Consider the following 19944-nt stretch of genomic DNA (forward strand, 5'->3'; position numbering starts at 1 on the left):
GTTAACAACAAAGCCCCCCTCATAAGTGACTTGATCACCGAGGAGGGGGCAGGCCTGGCATGTATTACCAAAACCTGGCTGGGCCCTGAAGGGGGGTGCCCCTTTCGGAAATGTGCCCGGCCGGGTTTACGGCATGGCACCAGCTGAGACACCAGGGCAGGGGAGGAGGGGTGGCAGTTGTCATCCGGGAGTCTCTGGTGGCCTTCAGGGGCCTTGCCCCACAAGTGGCCGGTTGTGAGACCCTGTTCTTTAAGTTGGGTGCCCGAGAGCAGTTGGGAGTGTTGCTGCTGTACCAGCCTCCCTGCTGCGTGGCAACCTCCCTGCCTGAGCTGCTCGAGGCCGTCTCGGGGCTGGCGGTGGAGTTCCCCAGGCTTATGGTTCTGGGGGACTTCAACCTGCCATCCCTGGTACATGCCTCGGAGGCAGCTCGGGAGTTCATGGCCACCATGGCAGCCGTGGGCCTGACTCAGATTATTCGGGACCCAACTCGAGACAGTGGCCTCACCCCGGACTTAGTTTTCTTGTCGGAGCAGTGGCAATGGGACCTGAGGGGAGAGTTACAGGTGTCCCCTTTGTCATGGTCAGATCTTGCCCTGGTAGCCCTGAGATTCTCTTATGTCACCCTCCCCCCTCCGCAGGGAGGCAGGACCCATTCGATTGGTCCGCCCCTGGTGACTGATGGACCCGGCAGGGTTTTAGAGGGATCTGGGGGTTATTCCTGAGGATCTGCTGCACGGTCCAGCGGAGGCCCTGGCCGCCACCTGGAATAGGGAGGTGGCTGGGGCTTTGGACAGGATTGCGCCTGTGCGGCCTCTCTTGCCTCATCGTACCCGATGCTCCCAGTGGTTTACGGAGGAGCTGAGGGTTTTAAAGAGGACTAAGAGATGTCTAGAGTGCTACTGGAGGAAGACAAAGACTGAATCCGACCGAACACAGGTAAGAGCCACTATCAAGGCCTCCCTGGTGGCGATAAGGGCGGCAAAGCATCAATACTTCTCCACCCTTATCGTGTCCGCAGAATGCTGCCCAACAGCCCTGTTTAAAATTACTCAATCCCTTTTGGGAAAGGTGGGCCCAGTGACCCACCTACAGGGCCATGCAGAGGAGTTTTCAGAGCATCTGCAGGATAAAATCGCTCGGACCTGCTCTATGTTAGACTCCAAGCATGAGGCAGGGTCTGTGGAGATACCAAGGGAGAGTACTTACCATGTTATCTGGGAACAGTTTGATCCTGTTGGACCTGAGGAAATGGACAGGATCCTCAGGACAGTAAATGCCACCACTTGTCGTCTAGTGTTTTATTACTGCTACATTAGACAGAAAATCCTAACAAACTGAAGAAGCGTGGGAAAAACCCAGACAGATAAACCCCAAGAGTTAAGGCGGGTCTGGTCTGTGTCTCTTTGAATGGCTGCTTAACTCCTCAGTACTACGCGTGCATTTTCCCCCCTGGATAGGGGCCCCCTCCTGCTCGCCATCAGTGCTCATGACATCTGCTCTTCTTGACGTCTCAGTGGCCTTCGATACCATCCACCATGGTATCCTTTTGGGTCGGCTCAGGGGGTGGGCGGTGCTGGTTCACCTCCTTCCTCCAGGGCTGGTCCCAGTCGGTGGTGATAGGAGAGGAGAGATCCAACCCTCGACCCCTCCATTGTGGGGTTCGGTTCTCTCTCCTCTCTTGTTTAACAACTACATGAAACCACTGGATGAGATCATCCGTCACCACGGGTTGAGGTATCATCAGTATGCTGATGATACTCAGCTATACATCTCCATCCCGGGTGAGGTAAGTGATGCAGTGACTGCCCTTTCTCAGTGCCTGGGGGCTGTGGGGGCCTGGATGGGGAACAACAGGCTTCAGCTGAACCCTGGTAAGACAGAGTGGCTGTGGGTTAAGGGCTCTTCCATATCTGGGATTTTGTCATCTTTGGTTCTGGATGGGGTTGCACTGCCCCAGACAGACCCGGTGCGTAATCTGGGGGTCCTCCTGGACTCACGGCTCCTGCTGGAAGAGCAGGTGGCAGCCGTGGCCGGAAGGGCCTTTGCACAGCTGCGTGTTGTGCACCAGTTACGCCCTTTCCTGGATCGGGAGGCCCTTCGGACAGTCACTCATACCCTTGTTATCTCCCGTATAGACTATTGCAATGCGCTCTACATGGGGCTACCCTTGAAGAGTATCCAGAAGCTTCAGCTGGTCCAGAATGCGGCTGCGCGGGCGATTTTTGGTGCCCCTAGAAGGGCGCATATAACACCTTTGCTTTGTGAGCTGCACTGGATACCAGTTTGCTTCCGGGTCCAATTCAAGGTGTTGGTTATCACCTCTAAAGCCCTACATGGCATGGGGCCAGGCTACCTGAGGGACCACCTCTTCCCTGTTACATCTACTCACCCCACCCAATCTTGCAGAGAGGGCATGCTGCGGACCGCGACTGCAAGAGAATTCCATCTGGCGGGGTCCAGGAGGCAGGCCTTCTCTGCAGTGGTCCCCTTCCTCTGGAACATCTTGCCCCCAGCAGTGAGATTAGCCCCATCGTTCCTAGCCTTCTGGAGGGAATTGAAGACCTGGCTCTGCCACCGGGCTTGGGGCAGGGAGGATAATAATCATACTTGGGTTTGGCTAGTGCCTTGAAGTGCCCCTCCTACGCAAGGACTGAATGAGACCATAGCCATCAGGATTTTATTTTATTTGGTAGTTTTTAAAATTGTTTTAATCTCTATTTTATATTGGAATTTTATTGTATAGTTATTGTTTTATGTTGTGAACCGCCCAGAGTCCCTCCGTTTGGAGGAGATGGGCGGTGACAAATTTGATAAATAAATAAATAAACAAACAAACAAACAAACTTCTGCCTATTCACTTTCCCTGCAACAGGTATAATGTTATAAACCTCTGACATCTCCCCATCTTTTCTAATCTCCCAACATTATACCTAACGCCAGGTAGAAAAATTATCCTGCACTTTCTTTCTCCCAGTTCTCATTCTATTTGGTGACTGAGACCCAGTTTGGTCTGGTGGTTAAGGTGCTGGGCTAGAAACCAGGAGGCTGTGAGTTCTAGTCCCGCCTTAGGCATGGAAGCCAGCTGGGTGACCTTGGGCCAGTCCTTCTGTCTCTTTCAGCCCAGCCCACCTCACAGGGTTGTTGTTGTGGGGAATATAGGAGGAGGAAGGAGTATTGGGTATGTTCCCCACCTTGAGTTATTTATAAAAATAATAAAGGCGGGATAGAAAATTCAATAAAAATGAATAAGTTTTGCCTTTAAAATAACTGACCAAAGGAGAAGTGCTAATTTCTAATTTCCTTGCCCTTCTTTCGAAATAGGGGTGTGTCCATGTCCATGTGATCAAAGGCCCACCCCTTTCTAATGTGCGTGGCCCACACCGCAGGCACGTAGAAAGGGCAGGGCCTTGACTGGCTGCTCACACCCACCCTGTCCCTGGTCAGTCCATCAGGCTTTCAAGCTGGATGGCAGTCCTCCAAGGCAGGCCAAGTCAAGAAACAGACTGCATTGATTGGTCTATTCTAGGCTATAACAACAGAATCTTGAAAGCCTGACCACATCTCCCCTTCCCTCCCTCTTATACCAAAGGCAATCAAGGAAGGACAACCTTTCGTTTCTTTCGCATACCTTCCTGTTTTCTGGGCTAAGCTCATGTTTTACTAATGATTGCTGCATATTTTCTGGAAGGTCATCTCTCTCGGTTTTGCTTTGTTTTGTGGTTGTGTGCGTCCTTTTACTCTTGCTTATGTGGTAGAACATTACATTTGCCCTGTGAATGCCCATGTCCTGGGTTGGAACATTCCATACAGATAGTCCTCGCTTAACAACCATTCATTTAGTGACAGTTCAGACTTACAACGGTGCTGAAAAAACCAACGTATGACTGGTCCTCACACTTACAACCGTCACAGCATCCCCGCAGTCACGTGATCACAATTTGGGCACTTGGCAGCCAGTTCACATTTACGACCATTGCAGCATCCCGTGGTCATGTGATCACCATTTTCGACCTTCCCGGCCGGCTTCTGGCAAGCAAAATCAATGGGAAACAGTGTGATTTGCTTAACAACCAGGTGGTTCACTTAACATCCATGGTGATTCACTTAATGGCTGCCACAAAAAAGGTCATAAAATTGGGTTAGATTGTCATGAGTAAGACATAGATTCACTTAACAACCACTTTGCTTAGCAACTGAAATTCTAGTCCCAATTGTGGTCATTAAGTGAGGACCACCTGTATGTGGTTCAGACTACTAAGAAGGGCACCATGTAAAAACACCAAAGATGACTATAGAAATCTAACATTTAGACCTTTCCCTACAAATCCACGGATCAATTCAATGTTCCGCATTCACTGTTGGACTCCAGCTTTAAGCCCTCCTCACCAACAGAGCAGCCGCACCACTTTTGAGTCTTGCACTGCTGGTCCTTTCAGTTGGAGACAGCTGGTGCCTGCAGCTCCCTCCAATTGCCAGTCCTGAGGCTGACGCATCAGAAAGCCGAACGAAGGGGCCACAGGAGATGCCCAGCCGTGGGGCTGGCTGAATCCAGGGCTGGAGATGGAAACATGCTTGGAACGGCAGGATCTCGGTTGAAGTGCCTGGAGGAAAGGCACCCCGAGGGGCCTTGGACATCCTTTCCGTGGGCCTGATTCTGGGCAGATGCCCAGGCGATTGGCAGGCAGCCCCTCTCAGTCTATGGCTTTTAGGTTAAAAACTGTCCCTCAGCTAAGCAGGAATAAACAAGCACAACTCTGGCCTCCTTCTAGAAAAATGGCTACACCTTTTCCTTACATGCAGAGTTGAAAAGTTTCAGAAAAGGTTTTGGGGAAGAGATGTAACAAGTCGAGGAGTCCAGGAGTGGCCCCAGACGACAAGCCATCCGTTCTCCCAGTTGCTTTCAGCTGTGGCTGGTGATCTTATACTACCAGAGAGTGAGCTTCTATCCACAGCCAGACACAGCAAAGTAGGTAACTCCTCAGTGGCTGAGTTCACAGAACACGGTTAACGTGTTCCGTATGAACCGGACACAGGCATTTGCCCAAGTGTGAACCTTGGCTGGCCTCATGTAACCTGTTATATGGTTTATGGAACCTGATGGAATGGGACGGTAGACAAAAATGGCAAATTCAGTAAACAAACGGTGTGAATAAATGGTATGGAGGAAAAATAAGTGCCTTTGTTTTTCAGAAGGTAATTTCAAGCTTGCGCCAAGATACTAAACTATGCACACCTCCACTTCCAGAGCAAGAAAATGCATCTGGGGCCACTCCTGGACTCCTCGACTTGCTACATCTCTTCCCAAAAATCCTTTTCTGAAACTTTTCAACTCTGCATGTAAGGAAAAAGTGTAGCCATTTTTCTAGAAGGAGGCAGAGTTTTGTTACGCACCGGGGTCACAGCCAAGAGCGCAAGGCCCCTTCTGTGAATGGGCTGCTTCTTCTGCAAAGGAATGCCACGTGCAGTCCTCATGTCGCCCTTGGCAGGAACATCGAGGCTGGGTGCCTCCACTCATCCACGGCCAAAGACATTTGAGAGCGGGCCAAGGAAAACGGAGGTTTGCCCATCCCGGGCACTCTTCGGGCTGGGCTGGTAAGTGCTGAGCAACCCCCGGAGTCCAGAGTGAAGGGACTGCAGGAGAGCCACGTGGCAAAAAGTCAGAGGAAGTCTGGTAGCATCTTCTCCGAGCAACAGATCTTATTGAAAGGCACAAGCTGTCAGGCGTTGCAGCTGACTTCATCGGATGCACAGAGCAGCGATGCCTTTTTATCAAGCCTTCCGATCAAGGAAGAGTCGGTCAGAAAGGTGCCGCCGGGCAGACTCCGCCGGATGTCCCGCCAAGCGAGGGGGTGTCTCGCCAACAGCTTCAGCTCCAGGTCAGGCGTGTCTTCCCTGTTTGCGTGACAGAAAGGCACGTCGCTCATGCCTCCGGCCTGTGCGCGCAGCAGCGAGTTGCAGGCCCTGACCGTTTCCTGCACTTTTTCTGCGTTCTCATACAGTGAGAATTGATTTTCAAAATTTCTAGCCAAGAAGGGAATTTTGGAGGAATGTTCATGGCCGGAGGGTAGGGTTTTTGCCTTTACTGAGTTATGAGGTGGCCAAAAGACATGGAGGAAGTCCTGTTTTCTCCTGCACAATTACCTTTTCAACCGTCCGAACGTCCCTTGGCTTCTGTTCATACCCGAGGGAAGTCCTCGGGCGTCACCTCTGCCCAGGAGGGCTTTCCAAGCAAGTGTGCCTGTCATCAAAGTGGGAGTCCTACCCTTGAGAAATACCTGGGAAGTTTCCCCTGACCCTGGAGAAATTCAGAGAAATTATCCACGCGGGGTGTGTGCGCATGCGCGTGCACCTGCAAAGATGACCGAGGAATCCTGCTAGGTTTTCCTACCAGGAGCCAGCACATACACGACTCTGGGGAACACCAGAGCTGGGGGGGGGGGGACTGTTGGTGCCACCAAGCACTTCTCTGACTCTGACTCTGCAATTCCTGACATGGGGGGGGGGGTGCACCCCTCTCCATTTCCTCACAGCAGCCCCCTCGAAGAAGCAGGGCCCTGAGGGAGCGGGTCCATCTGACTTGTCAGAAGAAATGGGGAGGTGCCCCCGCTCAAAAGAACCAACCTTGCCCTGCTCCAGCTTTTCTCAGTTTAGAAATCCCCAAAGATACAGGCAGTCCTCACTTAATGACCATTCGTTTAGTGATGGTTCAGACTTACGATGGTGCTGAAAAAAACGACTTACAACCGGTGCTCACACTTACAACTGTCACAGCATCCCCACGGCCACGTGATCACGATTTGGGTGCTTGGCAACCAGTTTGCATTTATGACTGCCGCAGCATCCCAGAGTCACATGATTGCCATTTTTGACCTTCCTGGCCAGCTTCTGGCAAGCAAAATCAATGGGGAACCATGTGGTTCGCTTAATGACTGCTGTAAAATAGGTCATAATATCAGGTCAGATTCGCTTAATGACCACTTCCTTAGCAATCGAAATTCTGGTCCCAATTGTGGTCTTTAAGTGAGGACTACCTGTACGAGGTTTCCCGACTGTTGGTATTTGGGCAGGAGTTTAAAAAGTGCTTCGCAGTGGCTTATTTTATCAAACTAGGTTTGCAGCAGATCAGAAGCGGGGGTGTCCCAGCCTAGTCGGGTTCCCGACTGGGAATGCCGCGTTTCTCCTGCCTCTCTCGGGTCCGGCCAGCCCCGGGTGCCCAGGGATGCGCGCGTTCCGGCGGCGGGGCGGCGGGGCGGCGGGGCGGGCGGCACAGCTCTTAAAAGGGGACTCTCGCCTGCCCTCTTGCCCCGCTTCTCCAGGGAAACCCCGGCCACTCCCTGAGCCCGGAGGAACCGCCAGGGCGGCGTCCGGCTCTACTCCGGCCTTTCGGGTTAGACCAGCTTCGAGGAGGGCGCCCGGTTGGGGAAGGGCCGCCTCCGCCCGGCGGGCGAGCTCCGCGCCTCGCGGCTCCCTCGGCGGGCGGGGCAGCAGCGCAGCGGCCGGGCGGGGCGGGGCGGCCGAGGGGATAAGGGGCGGCCGGGCGGCGGGGCGCGGGAGACAGTCTCGCCGGAGGGGCTGCGCGGCCCCCGCCACCCGCCAGGGAGGTCCCTCCAGCCAGGTCGGTGCCCTCGCCGCCTCCGCGGCGGTCCGCGCCTTTTCCTGCCCCCGCTGGCTGTCCCGGGTTGGGGGGGTGGGGGGGTGGCGTGCAATCGCAGCGGGGGCGTCGCGGGGCATCAGGCATCAGCCCCCCCCCGGCCCCAGCCTGGCCCTCTGCCCTCCCCCCCGGAGCTGGCACCCCCACTTTCTGCCCTGAAGTCAGCCCACACTCCCCCCCACCGCAGCTGGAGGGACAGCGCTGCCCCCCGCCCCGACCAACGTGGGCAGCAGTACCCCTTCTGGTGGGGAGGCTGGCCCAGGTGAGCTCTCCTGGGGTGATCCCAGCTGCGCTCAGGCACGGGAAGGGGTGGCCAGTCGTCCCCCCCCCCCCGTCATTGGCCTGGGCTGAAGGTGTTGGCCCCAGCGCTGGGGGGGACGACGAGGTGAGGTGTTGGCGAGGGACAAGGAGGGCAGCTGGGGAGCCCAACCCGGGGGCTCTGGTCGCAATGCCCGCTCACGGTGCTGCTCTGCTTACTGAGGGCAGGGCGGCCCCTTCAGCCACGAGCGAGGAGAGGCCCCTCAGGACGTGGCTGGCCTGGGACGGACTTGACTTTTCTCCCGTAGGCGAGGACAGCAGTGGCAGCGGAAGCACAAAGCTGGCGCTGGCCCCGTGGCCATAAGAGCCTCCCCAGGGGCGCCAGAACGACGGCCTCCCACTCCGAGGCAGCCCCTGGCCCCGGCTGGGCTCCTGGGGCGGGCTGCAGGTCATCTGGGCAGGGAGACGGGGCCGCTGAGGCCGGCCGGCCGCCAGAGCTGGCCCCAGAGTCTCCAGGCAGAGCAGAGGGGTGGGAATGCGGTCTGCCCCCCCCCCCCAAGAATGGCCTTGCCTGTTGCTGCCAATTCCTCTCGCCCAGCGGGCCTCTGGTTGGGCTCTGCTATTAGCCCTCATGGACAGTGATGACTTAAAGGTGCACTTAAGGGGCCGGGATTGCAACCGCAACCCTCAGAATTCCTGGGGGTCTCAGCAAGACTGATCTGCCTGGGGAGCACTGAGGGGGTGTCCCATCGGCTCGGAGGGGGGGGCTGGGAGACAAGGTTGGGCCGAAGGGGGCGTAATCAGGCACAGTGAGTGATTCCCGGCCCCTGCAAGGCGATTATTCCTTTTTGCAGGTATTTCTATACCGCTCCTCATTGCAAAGAATCCCAAAGTGGTTTAGAAATCCTAAAAATCTGTTGAAATAAAACCGTAAAGAACAGGATCCAAAATGACCTGCATAAAGACCAACCGGAGCAAAGGAAGCATTGCAGAAAGGGGTACGGTACCAAGATGGAGAAGGTGCCTTAAACACCAGCCTTGGAGGCTGTTCCTTCCACACCTTGAAGCTGGGCATTATGCAGGCCCATCGACCTGGGCTTCCTTCCACTCTGGCCCTCTCAGGATCGTGTCCATTTGCACCCTCCTCCTCCCAAGAGTGGGATGGGTCAAAATGGCAGGAAGGAAGAGGACGGAGGAGGCCTGCTCTCTTCTGCTAGAGAAGGACCTCCTCTGGTCTTCTGCTCTTGACTGGAGCTGGATTTCCAGCTTCACCAACTTTTCTTCTCTCTTCTCTTTCTTAGTCAAGGAGAGATGAGGATGATGCAGGCAGCCATTTCCCTTCTCCCATCTCTTGGAGAGCAGAAAATGCTACCCAAGTTAGTCACCCTCGTGATGGTCCTCAGCATCCTGCCACTGCCCCTTAGCAGTACCCAGGTAAGAGGACATAGAATGAGGCTGAGGAAAGATAATGCCCACCAGATCCCAGGAGCGTGCGTCTGGGCCAGTGTTTCTCAACCTTGGCAACTTTAAGATGGGTGGACTTCGACTCCCAGAATTCCCCAGCCATGCAGTCCATCCATCTTAAAGTTGCCATGGTTGAGAAACACTGGTCCAGGTGGCTGAGGAGACGCAGTCCAGTTGTGCCTGGTGGGGTGGCCTGGAGCTGAAAGCCCAGCCTATTATTATTATTATTCATGCATTTTAAATAATTATATACTGTTCTTCAAATTTTTTTGTTGACAGCTTACAACATTCTGTGTTTATGATCTAAAATGTCCATGCCCAAATTGCCTCTCTCAATAGGTTGGGAAATACAGCTCCCATAATTCTTTGTAGCAGCACTGTCCACAGGAGGGGGGTCAGAAAAGATGGCGACTGCACAATCAAAGCCCCACTGTTTTTTTACCTGCTAAACGAGGCCATTGCTGTTCTGATTTAGGGATTCTGGAAGCCGTGATTCCAGCACATCTGGAAGGCGCTTTGAAATTTAAACTTAAAAGCCACAGTTGAAATATCTAGCCAACTTTGGCTGATCTTGGAAAGCTAGGCAGGGTCTGTCCTGCATGGTACTTGGATGGGAGACCAAAATGAAGTCCTAGGGGATTGACTGGACTGGGAGGGAGAAGAAGGACATGCAAGCCACTTCTCTTCTCTTGCCAAAAACTGCCTGAACGGGTCTGTGATATTACCGGGTCGAGTTGAAGGAAACTTTTAGGAGCAGCAAAAGGAAAATTCATCAGAAGCTCCCGGGCGGCATGAATATTAACATCTAAATAATCGGGTCATATACTTCTGGAGTGCTGCAGAGCAACCAAGAACTTCAAAATGGGCCAGATGTGGAGCCTTGGTCGTCAGAGAAGGGCCGCTGTGTTTTCTCACAAAACCCGTTCTCACGCATCTGACGACTTTGGCCTCAGGACCTTGTGCAGGGAGGTGACCCCGCTCTTGTCATCCAGCGGCTTCTGAGCCATGGCCGCCCTCCAGCCATCTGCCGGGGTTGAGCCGAGGGTGCACGTGGGGATCCTTTTCTGGCCACAAGCAGAAATACTCCAGGGTTGGGCTTCGGCTTTTCAATCCCAAGCTGTCCCAGTGGATTGGGTGCAGTCCCCCCCCCGCCCTGCTGCCCAGGCTAAGCCTTAGGAGATGCCAGGAGGGCGAAAACCCGTTCTGGCCGGCCTGATTTCTGGGGTGCAGACCCAGCGTGGGGAGCCCCTTCCCAACCAGCTGTGCTTTCCTCCCCCTCCTAGAACTGCCTGAGCAAGCCACAAGTTGCTGCTGCCGTCCGACAGATGCAGAAGCTGCTCTTGGCTCACGAGGCGGCCCAGCTGCGGACCCTGCGGACCCTGAAGAAGCAGCTCGCTCTCCTGCCAGGTGGCGCCCGGAAGCTGCCAGCCAAGCAGAATGGTAAAAGACCAGCAAAGCAAGAGGTGGGTCAAAAAAGTCAAGATGGCGCCTGTAACTTTCGTTGTGGGCGCCATCTTGCTTTTTTTGATCCGTACCACCTCCATGAGATGCCCTGGAATCGAAGACTGCAGAATCCTGGGGAAAGGGTACTGAATCAACTTCATTAGAATAAAACTGACTTTTTTTTTTAAAGCATTCTATCCCCTATCCCACCTTACCCTTTTAATCCTCGCCACAAACAGGTGAGGTAGATTGTTTCAGGGCTGAGCGGGGATTTGAACCCAGGTCTGCCTTGTAGAAGCCCAGGAAACTAGCTGTTGATTCTCCCTGTGGACAGGCTCCTCCCAAAACTGAGGACATGATAGAAATGTCTCTGCTTATTATTTAACCCGTGTTATTCCTGGGAATTAACTAAAGTTTACAGTCTAAAAGACACGTCACGAAAGGAAAAGGGGGAGGGAGGAAGAAGGAAAATGAGGACCAATTCCAAACATGGCAAAGTTCTTCTGATGGTCTTGTTAGTTAAAAGTGATGGATGTGGCAGCCTAACGTATATTTAGCGCATTAGGGAAACATGTTAAAATAAATCCAGTAGCAGTTTTGTTTTTTTTTAACTATAGCAGATTTCACTGAAATGCTTTGATTGAGTCTGCTTGCATTTTCCCTACTGGGGCATAGCCTTTTAAATTTCTTTAAAGTTTTTAATTCCCCTTCCCCAACTCTCTTCTTCTAAGTTGCTGTGAACAGTGGGGCCACAAAAAATTAGGAATGGGGTCTGGTCATTTGCATTTGGATTCTCCAGTTCTGTACTCAGCTGCAGGGCCAGGCAAGTCTCTTCTGATTAAACCTGGCATTGTTTGAGGAGCCAAGAAGCATCTGCATCTTGTTTTCCTTCCCCTTCTGCCTTCCCCTCTACAGAGCGCTGCGCCCTCCCATCTGCGCCCTCCAATGGCAGGAGGCTGGGCAGGAGGACAGCCGTGGGGAATGAGGTCCACTTTGTCTGCAACCTTGGCTTCACGCTGATCGGCTCTGAGACGCGGGCGTGCCTGGCGAACAGGACGTGGAGCGGACGGCCAGCATTCTGCAAAAGTGGGTGTCTGCTGGAAGGAGAGATTTCCTGTTCCTGATCGTGGGTTTGAAGCCACCTTGCCTCCAAGATGCACATAAAGCCTTTGTCACTGCTTTTGTGTTTTTATGGGTCATATAGTTTATTTTGCTTATCTATCCACCCATGTTTGTCTTTTATACAACAGTGTAAGCCCCATTGTAGCTGTCTCAGAACAGCTAGTAGCAACAAAACAAGGCTTTTCCAAACTCACAATCATAAAACAGTTCAGCAGAGCCAGCTGGATAGCATAGGAGCCAAGGAGGGCAAAACTGGTGGCAAGCAAGGTGAATATTGCAAGCTTAGGCACGAGATTTTAAACAAAGCTTCCAAAATAAATCATAACTAAGTGGGTTGGCAGAGCAAACATAAACAACAGTTTGCCAGACACAGAAGCTGGGTTTAAACTGCGGAATGAAAATCAGCACAGCACACAAAACCTTAGACCAACACGGGCACCCAGTCAGCATGTTTTCATCTCCACTTTTTAAGGCTTAAGGTCTAGAAATTTAGATGCTGAGAAATTAAGGATCAGATTCTTGGGATGCAGCGACAACTGTGGACATAGAATCCGAGAATCAAACTGGCAAGTCTGTTCAACATCAAGTCCAACTCGTTGGTCAATGCAGGATCCGAATCAAAGTGTCCCCAAGAGGTGGCTGATTAGCCAATGCAAAGGAGCATCCAGCGAAGGAGGGTCCATCACCTCTTAGATCCCTGATTTTTCTCTCCCACTGCTGGGAAGTTTTTTCCCCCCTAACACTCCACTGGAATCTGCCTTTCTGTAATTTGAGACTATCCCTCTGCTCTCTTGACTTGATTTTCTTTTAGCTGGCATCTTTTCAAGTACTTATTGCTGTCACATCCCCCTCGGTCAACTTTTCTTAAGAGAAAACATACCTGCCATTTAAAACTGTCTTTCCCTTTTTTCCAGTCGCATCAGGCTGCCGACTGATGCTCGGTTCATAAACTGCAATTCCAAAACCCTTTTCCAAGCCAGGTATCCCCGTCCGTAGCTTTCTCCTCGATTTCTTCTGCCTAAGTGAAGACCTCTGCACGTGTGTCTGTCTAATTTCATCTCGTCAATCAATCAGAAACCATGGCATGGAGTACAATTTTCCTACCAGCTCTGTAGCCACTTAATTGTTGTACCATCCAGCCCAAGCTTGCTAATGGAATGGAAGCTTTGCCCAAGTTCATTGGTGCCCTTTGAGCCTAATTCCACATACTCCGAGGGAAGGATGTGGGCATCACAGCTCACTCACCCCTTGGCGGTCCTTGCTCTTTTGGGCATCGTTCTGGCAAAGTCTGGGCCCTGCTAAGGGAGGAGAGGGCTGAGTCTCAATCCTTATGGGTCTGAAGTGCCTCCTCTCTCGCTTTACTCCCCAACCAGGCATCGGTGGTTGTGCCAGTCAGCCCTGTGCCAACGGAGGGACCTGTGCGGATGGGGTTTACCGCTACACCTGCTTGTGCCCCAGTGGCTGGTCCGGGAGCACCTGCCAGGCCCCCGTTTATTCCTGTAAGTAACAGAGACGCTTTGGACTGCCTTAGCCAAAGGACTCTGAATCCCAAGGGTTGGAGGATCGGGACTGGCTGTTTCCGTCCTTTCGTCCCAGGGGTGGGGTGGGGTGGGGGTCTTAGATGGAGGGTTGGCCAGTGAGTTGTAGAGTCACCCTCTAAGCATCCATGCTGAGCAGGGATTTGAATGTGGGTGTCCCCAACCCTAGAGCAAAATTCTGACCTCCTGCATCACACCAGCTTCGACAGGGTCAGTGTTTAATTGCCAGAGGCATCAGGTTGATTAGGTTGAAGCCTCCCTGGGATCTCCTAGCAGTGGTAGCACCTGGCTGACTTTGGAAGCACTTGGATGGGAGACCACCAGGCTAGACTGAGAGGACAGAAACAAAACCGTTTTGATATTGCTGCATCTGGGTACTCCCTGGGGGAAGCTTGGCTCAAGTATGCCTTGCCTTTAGCAGGGGCTGTAAAAAGCCTGTGCAGCCAGGAGAGGCAGAGGGTCCCATCCCTTCCCCACCCCGTGCTCTGCTAATTTGCCACCACAGAGTCCACACTTACAGCAGCCTCTTGACCACAGATGGGGCAGCCATGAGTAACGCAGCGTTCAGCCGCCAGCCCCACTGTGCCGAGAATCCCGGGGGCTTGCGTCAGTGCAGCTGTGATGCTGGCTTCCAGTTGACGGGAGGCCTGTGTCAAGGTAAGGTGGCGGGGCTGGGAATGATCTTCCCCAACCAGGGGCCCTCAAGCAAGGTGGCGATTGCCGCTCCCAGACTTCTACCCTTTACTGCTTCTTGCAGTAAAACCATCACAGATGCTTTAACAAGAAAATAAAAACAAGCTAGAACACTCTAATCAGCCAATGCTTTTGCTGGGTGGTTCTTTAGCCCAGGGGTCAGGAAATTCTCTGTGCTACTAAAGAGACAAGACTCATTGGGGGTCCACCAGCACTTAAGGGGAGCGTGGCTGCAGGCAGTGGGTGCTTCCCACCCAGCAGGAGGGTCCCAGGGAAGGCTGCTTGGACCAATGGAACAGAATGCTGCCTGCTTTTGCGGGACTACAACTCCCATTATCCCCCACCCGAACATTTTCCAAGAATGGGGGGGGGGGAGAGATGGAGTGATAGGCCTTCCAGTGGCCTCCTGCTCATATTTCTATCCTTAAATCTCCTGGAAAAAAAATACAAAACAGAAAACAACTATTTTGGATTGTTTTAGTGGGGGTTAAGGGAGGAAATGGGGCACTCTGCTTCCTCGAATCTTCTCGGTTCCACGTCTACCTGAATTTGAGTGGATGAAAATGTGTATTTCTGCCTGCAGCCATTGGCAGAAAGGAGGTGGGGGGTCTTTGGTCTCGCACCAGTGAAATTCAGTCATTGTGTGGCTGAATGTGGGCAGTGCAATCTCAGGGAGGGAATACCTTTGGTCTGTCATTGCCCATCACCATCATAGAGTGTTGTGTCAACCAGACCATGGTTAAACCAACATGGGGTGGCTTTGTGTTGCCTTAGCATATAATGTGAACTGTTTCATTGTGGTTTGGTTCCATCTTAGCTGAGCACATTTTGCAGATGTGGCAATGCCTCCCTGCTCAAGGGCCCTAAGCAGAGCCTCCTCTGTGTTATTTATTGAATGTATTTATCTATCTATCTATCTATCAATCAATCAATCAAATTTGTCACCGCCCATCTCCTCCCACTGGAGGAGATCTGCAATGCCATCTACAATGCAATTTCCTCCTGCAAAGCGTGGCTGAGCATTGTGCCTTGAGTGGGGATCCTGCTTGTGGGAATGCACCCTCTCTTGGGCAGTGAGTCGAGCAGAGACTGGGGAGCTCTTTTCTCACCCCGGGGACCCATTCAGCGTCTTCCTGCTCCACTGCAGATGTGGATGAGTGCCGGCTCTTCCAGTCCAACTACCACACCCGCATCTGTCTCCACGAATGTGTGAACCTACCTGGCTCTTACCAGTGCACCTGCCCGGACGGCTATCGGCTCCAGGCTGAGCAGAACAGATGCAGTGGTGAGTCCCTTTGCGGGCACGGGAACATTTGTGGGGGAGTCACACCAATCTGTGGCTGAACTGGGAGCTCTAGGGCAGGTTGTATTCCCTGGTGAAAATCTTTAGGGGATGGTTTATTCCTGGAGACATCATCCATCTTCTCTCGGTCATTTCCTTCTTTCTACCCCCTCCTTCCATCCTTCTCTTTCTACCCTCTGTTGCATGCCAGCTTAGAGAAAGGGAGGTATTTTGTGCCCCAAGAAAGAATGGGCAATTTTCACTAGGAAAGCAGCCTAAGAGGAAGGATTAATCCATTCCCACCTGTTTGGAGCTTGATGATCTTGCAACAGGGACACACGGCCTGGACTCCTATGATGTGCTCTGCGTGAGTCCGCATTTGGAGACCACTTGGAACCACTGTTGGTATGGAATGCAGGAGCTCGACTCTTCTCTGGGTGCTGGTCACCCACAGAACCTGCAAGTCTCGTGTTAGCCTCCCACAGGTTTCCAAGAGCAATTCAAAGGGCTGGTTTTGATCTATCGGCGCACATATGGCTTGGCATCCTTCTCCAGTTGGGATCAACTCTTCTGATACAAGCACCCTGGGAGAAACTTTTATGTCTCACTTTCGTGATATCCAGAGGAGGGGATTAAGACCAGGAAGTGCTGCTGCTTCAGTGTTGTAGAGCAGCCTCCCTTTGGAAGCTGGGTTGCCCTGTTTGCAGCTAGCTAAGATGGAGCTACTCTGGGGAACATCTGGAGGAGAAGATCAGTCTGTCGTTAAGAGTTGATACTGACACGATGGCATCCAATTGCTCAAGATGGAACCTTTCTGCAGAGTGTTTGGTGGAAGATAGCAGTTCTGATTTTATTGGTATTTGCGGTATCTGTCTTTTTTATAGATGTTACAAGATTTGTGCTTATTTATATTGTGCATGTACCAAGCATCTTTTGAAGTAACTGCTTGGAGGATTCTAACTTTACTTTAGATGTTTTAGTGCTATTGTTAACCGCTAGGAGTCGTGTGTTCATTTGGCAGTCCATAAATGCAGTCAGCCAGTCATCTTTAGGGCCTTAGAATAACTCAGAAGCTAAGAGCAGGTCTTTGGTGGCTTAAAACAAAGTCAAAGGCCGCTTCTGCTTCATATAAAAAACTTCTGAGGAGCATTCAAAAGCATATTAGCTCAGCTAGAAATAGAATGGGATAGTAAGCTTTTGACAGAGTGGGAACAGGATTCTCAAGCATTGTTCTGAATCCTAGAAGGTGGATGGACATCCTTCTGGTAGAAAGAGATTGTACGTCAACATTTTTGCCTTCCCATCCTCATTCAAAGGGGAGGATAATAAATTGTAGAAGCTTAGAGCACTCATTTTAACCATTTTACCCCTCCTCATCGATCAGGTTGATTTGTGTGTGTTTGAAAGAATGAAATGCAAAAACTTGGGGCTGTGTTGGCCCCATTCGTTCCAGAGGCACTGGGAGGCTGGACTGCACTCAGCCCGTGGATGCCCACCTCTGCCCCACAGTCATCCCTTAAGAGCAAGGATGTAGATTGTTGGCACTTGCAGTGGGGAGCTGCACAGAGTTGGGGATTTATATCCCTGTTTATTTGAAGAGGCCCTTCCTTGCTGTGATCAAAACAGCGCCAGTGCCAGCAGCCCACAGCAGTTCTTATGCTCTGCCAAATTCCTGGAGCAGGGTGAGGGCCCGTAATCTTTGCCGGGAGTCGTGGGACCGCAGGGCTCCAGGCCACCAGGGCCAAGGCGCGGCAGACAGACTTTCTCTGTTGTCTTTGGGAGATGTGGATGAATGCGCCGGGAATCAGCACAACTGCAGCCGTGGACAGACTTGCATCAACGTCTTTGGAGGCTTCCGCTGTGTGACGCCCGAATGCCCCAAGTCTCAGTTCAACACCACCTACGTCAAGACGTCAGCCTTGTAAGTAGGAGCTCCGGGATGGGGAAGGGCTGGGTCCTCAGCAGCAGCAGCAGCAGCAGCAGCAGCTGCTGCTCTCTCAGGGCTGGGGCAAAAGATGACAGCTGTTCTTGGTCCTAAGAGAGCCAAGGAACACCAGAACGGATTTCCAACCTTTCCACACTCATGAGGGCTGAGATTTTGGAAGAGCTTCTGAATGGGGAACTGAGCCCCCTTTGCTGTCTGGTGCACCCCAGAAAAGGCAGGCTGAAGTTGGCAAGGGTGGAAGGGCAGAAATAGACAGAGATTCTACAAACAGGAAAGCTGAGGCAGCCCAGCCCAGAGTAGTTAAGAAACTGCCCCATTTTTATTCTCTTTTCACCACTCCCCACTCCCAGCCAGAAAAAAACAGGTATTATCCATGACCAGGGTGATTCACCAGGAGGGGTCAAAAATATCAAGATGGTGGGCAGGACCATGCAATTAAAGCAAGCAAAAAGGCTGCTTTGGTTTGATGGTGCAGTTGACCTGCCATCTTGCTTTTTTTGACCCCTGTGGATGCCCCTGAGAAATAAGAGTGGCAACTCGGTCCTCTATCTTTTGGTAAATGGGTGTTCTGGACTGGCCTTGTCCACCTGACAGCCATTATGTCAGGAGGCGAGCTCCCTCCTGGCAGCCATTAGATGCCATGATGCTTTCCTCCAATTCAGACATGCCCCTTGCTTTTAACTCAAGGCAGCCCTGACTGGGTGTTCCTTTTCCACCTCCTCCTTGCAGGCAGTGTGAGCGGAGCCCTTGCCCCATGGGCAGCCAAGCCTGCCAGAAAGCTGCTCATGCCATCTCCTTCCACTACCTGCCCCTCCAGTCCAACCGCACTGTGCCCTGGGTCCTCTTCAAGATGTCCACGAGCCGCCCTCTGGGGGACAGCCTGCGCTTTGCCCTCCTAGGGGGCAACAGCCAGGGGAAGCTTGCGGTGCAGCGCTCTGGCCAGCATACAGGGGAACTGGTGCTCGTCCGCCCGGCTCTGGGGCCAACCATCCTGGAGGCCGAGGTGGAAATGAGTGAATTTGCACAGAAGATCCTTCTAGGGAAGCACATCTTCAAGGTCACAGTCATGGTATCCCAATATGAGTTCTGAGCCCCTGTGGAACCCGATCAGGCCTTGGGGAATGTCAGGAACAGATGTTGCAGGAATCTTTGGGACGTATAGCTCTCTACCCAGAATGGGCCATAAGAGAGGCCAAGGTGAGTCTGGATCGGCTGGGCCAGACACTCCTCTCCGCACTCGTTGCTGGACCCTTTCCCCACTATCTGTCCCCTTGGAGCAGCGATAGATGGGAAGCCCCATCATCTTATGAGGAAGACCAAGAACTGCGATTGAAGTCCTTGCAGCTGTAGACAGACGCAAAGAAATTGGAAGGCACGTAAATCTTCACGATCCGAGTGGTAAGCAAGAGCAGAGCAAACTCCCATGATGGATCAGCGGCCTTTACAAGATGCAGGTGCTACCCTAAGCCAGCATGTAAGTTTTTGTGCAGCTTTTAAATATAAAAAGCAGGCCCACATCAGGGGAAGCCTTGCAGAGCTTGGAAATTTGGCTCAGGAAGTGGGTAGCAACAGCTACTCAGGACTGCAGCATTTTCAGCTTGGTCAGAAAGCACACTGCGGGAATTAATCCACATTTTGGAGAAAAGATACCAACGTTCTTTTTCAGACCATCGCCATCACTATATTCCTTTGAGAGCTGGGCGCCTCTGATTCCGCTTGGCTCGGCGTTTTTTTATAACTTGCTTCCAACCTTAGCAGGAAGGCATATAAATATTTACAGGTATCTGCATTAAAACAGTCTCACTGTATCCAGTCTGATACAAGGAGGCCCTGTGAGCCATTTATCTATATAAACAAACTAGATTTGGTATGTGGACAGCAGTTATTAAAATACAGCGATTCGTTATTACTGTGTCAAATGCTTTGGCTACAATAAAAATTGTGGCTCGTCACCCAATGGAGAAAAAAAAAAGGATCAGAAAGGTCCTTAGCCCTGGGAACAGGTGATCAAAAAAGTTGGTGGCCATGCAATCAAAGCCCCCCCCCCCCTTTCTGACCAGCATTGCACAGCCACAGCCATCTTGCCCACACACACACGCACAGATGCCCATCTTGGATGGTCAAGAGGCAGGGGCAGCATAGCTGTGTTTGCAAGACCGAGCTGCCCTTGGGTAAAAATCAGGAGGAGTCTAATAGCACCTTTTCTAACAAATTCAGTTTTATGAGCTGTTAATTGAAAAGGACCTACCAGACTCCTGATTTCTTGCCCCTGTAAACTAACATGGCTCTCCTCTTACAACGCCTCTGGTTAACTTACACATGGTTTCCTCAATCCAGTTTTCTGAGCTGACCAAGACAGAATCATAGCTAACTACGTTGGCTGGTTACGTAGTTGGCTAATTTAGGGCCACCGCAGGCTATGCGTGGGATGGCTGCCATCTGTCCAAATCAGAACAAAACTTATTTTTGCCGCAAGGAAGATTTTTGAGGTGGGCTCACGGAAAGACTGCTTTAGGAATAAAAATGACCCTCCTGAGGGTTTGCCATA

The 19944-nt window shown here is 52.1% G+C and overlaps 1 protein-coding gene across 1 annotated transcript; it reads left to right on the plus strand.

The window, feature by feature from the left end:
- The first annotated feature begins 9214 nt into the window (after positions 1 to 9214).
- Positions 9215 to 19083, plus strand: LOC134503889 (fibulin-7-like). Its single transcript, XM_063312827.1, has 8 exons — positions 9215 to 9343; positions 10657 to 10813; positions 11732 to 11902; positions 13312 to 13437; positions 14014 to 14133; positions 15317 to 15454; positions 17234 to 17372; positions 18126 to 19083. Exons 1-8 carry the CDS (start codon positions 9221 to 9223, stop codon positions 18484 to 18486), a joined length of 1335 nt encoding a protein of 444 aa, XP_063168897.1. The 5' UTR covers positions 9215 to 9220; the 3' UTR covers positions 18487 to 19083.
- Positions 19084 to 19944: the final 861 nt, after the last annotated feature.

Source organism: Candoia aspera, chromosome 11 (genome assembly GCF_035149785.1).
Source record: "Candoia aspera isolate rCanAsp1 chromosome 11, rCanAsp1.hap2, whole genome shotgun sequence".
Classification (NCBI taxonomy): domain Eukaryota; kingdom Metazoa; phylum Chordata; class Lepidosauria; order Squamata; family Boidae; genus Candoia; species Candoia aspera.

Excerpts from the sequence above, each read along its gene's own strand:
- LOC134503889 (XM_063312827.1), top strand. The coding sequence starts at position 9,221 with ATGAGGATGATGCAGGCAGCCATTTCCCTTCTCCCATCTCTTGGAGAG. Across the intron at positions 10,814-11,731 it reads GCTGCCAGCCAAGCAGAATG|AGCGCTGCGCCCTCCCATCT; the intron begins GTAAAAGACCAG and ends TCCCCTCTACAG. Across the intron at positions 13,438-14,013 it reads CCAGGCCCCCGTTTATTCCT|ATGGGGCAGCCATGAGTAAC; the intron begins GTAAGTAACAGA and ends TCTTGACCACAG.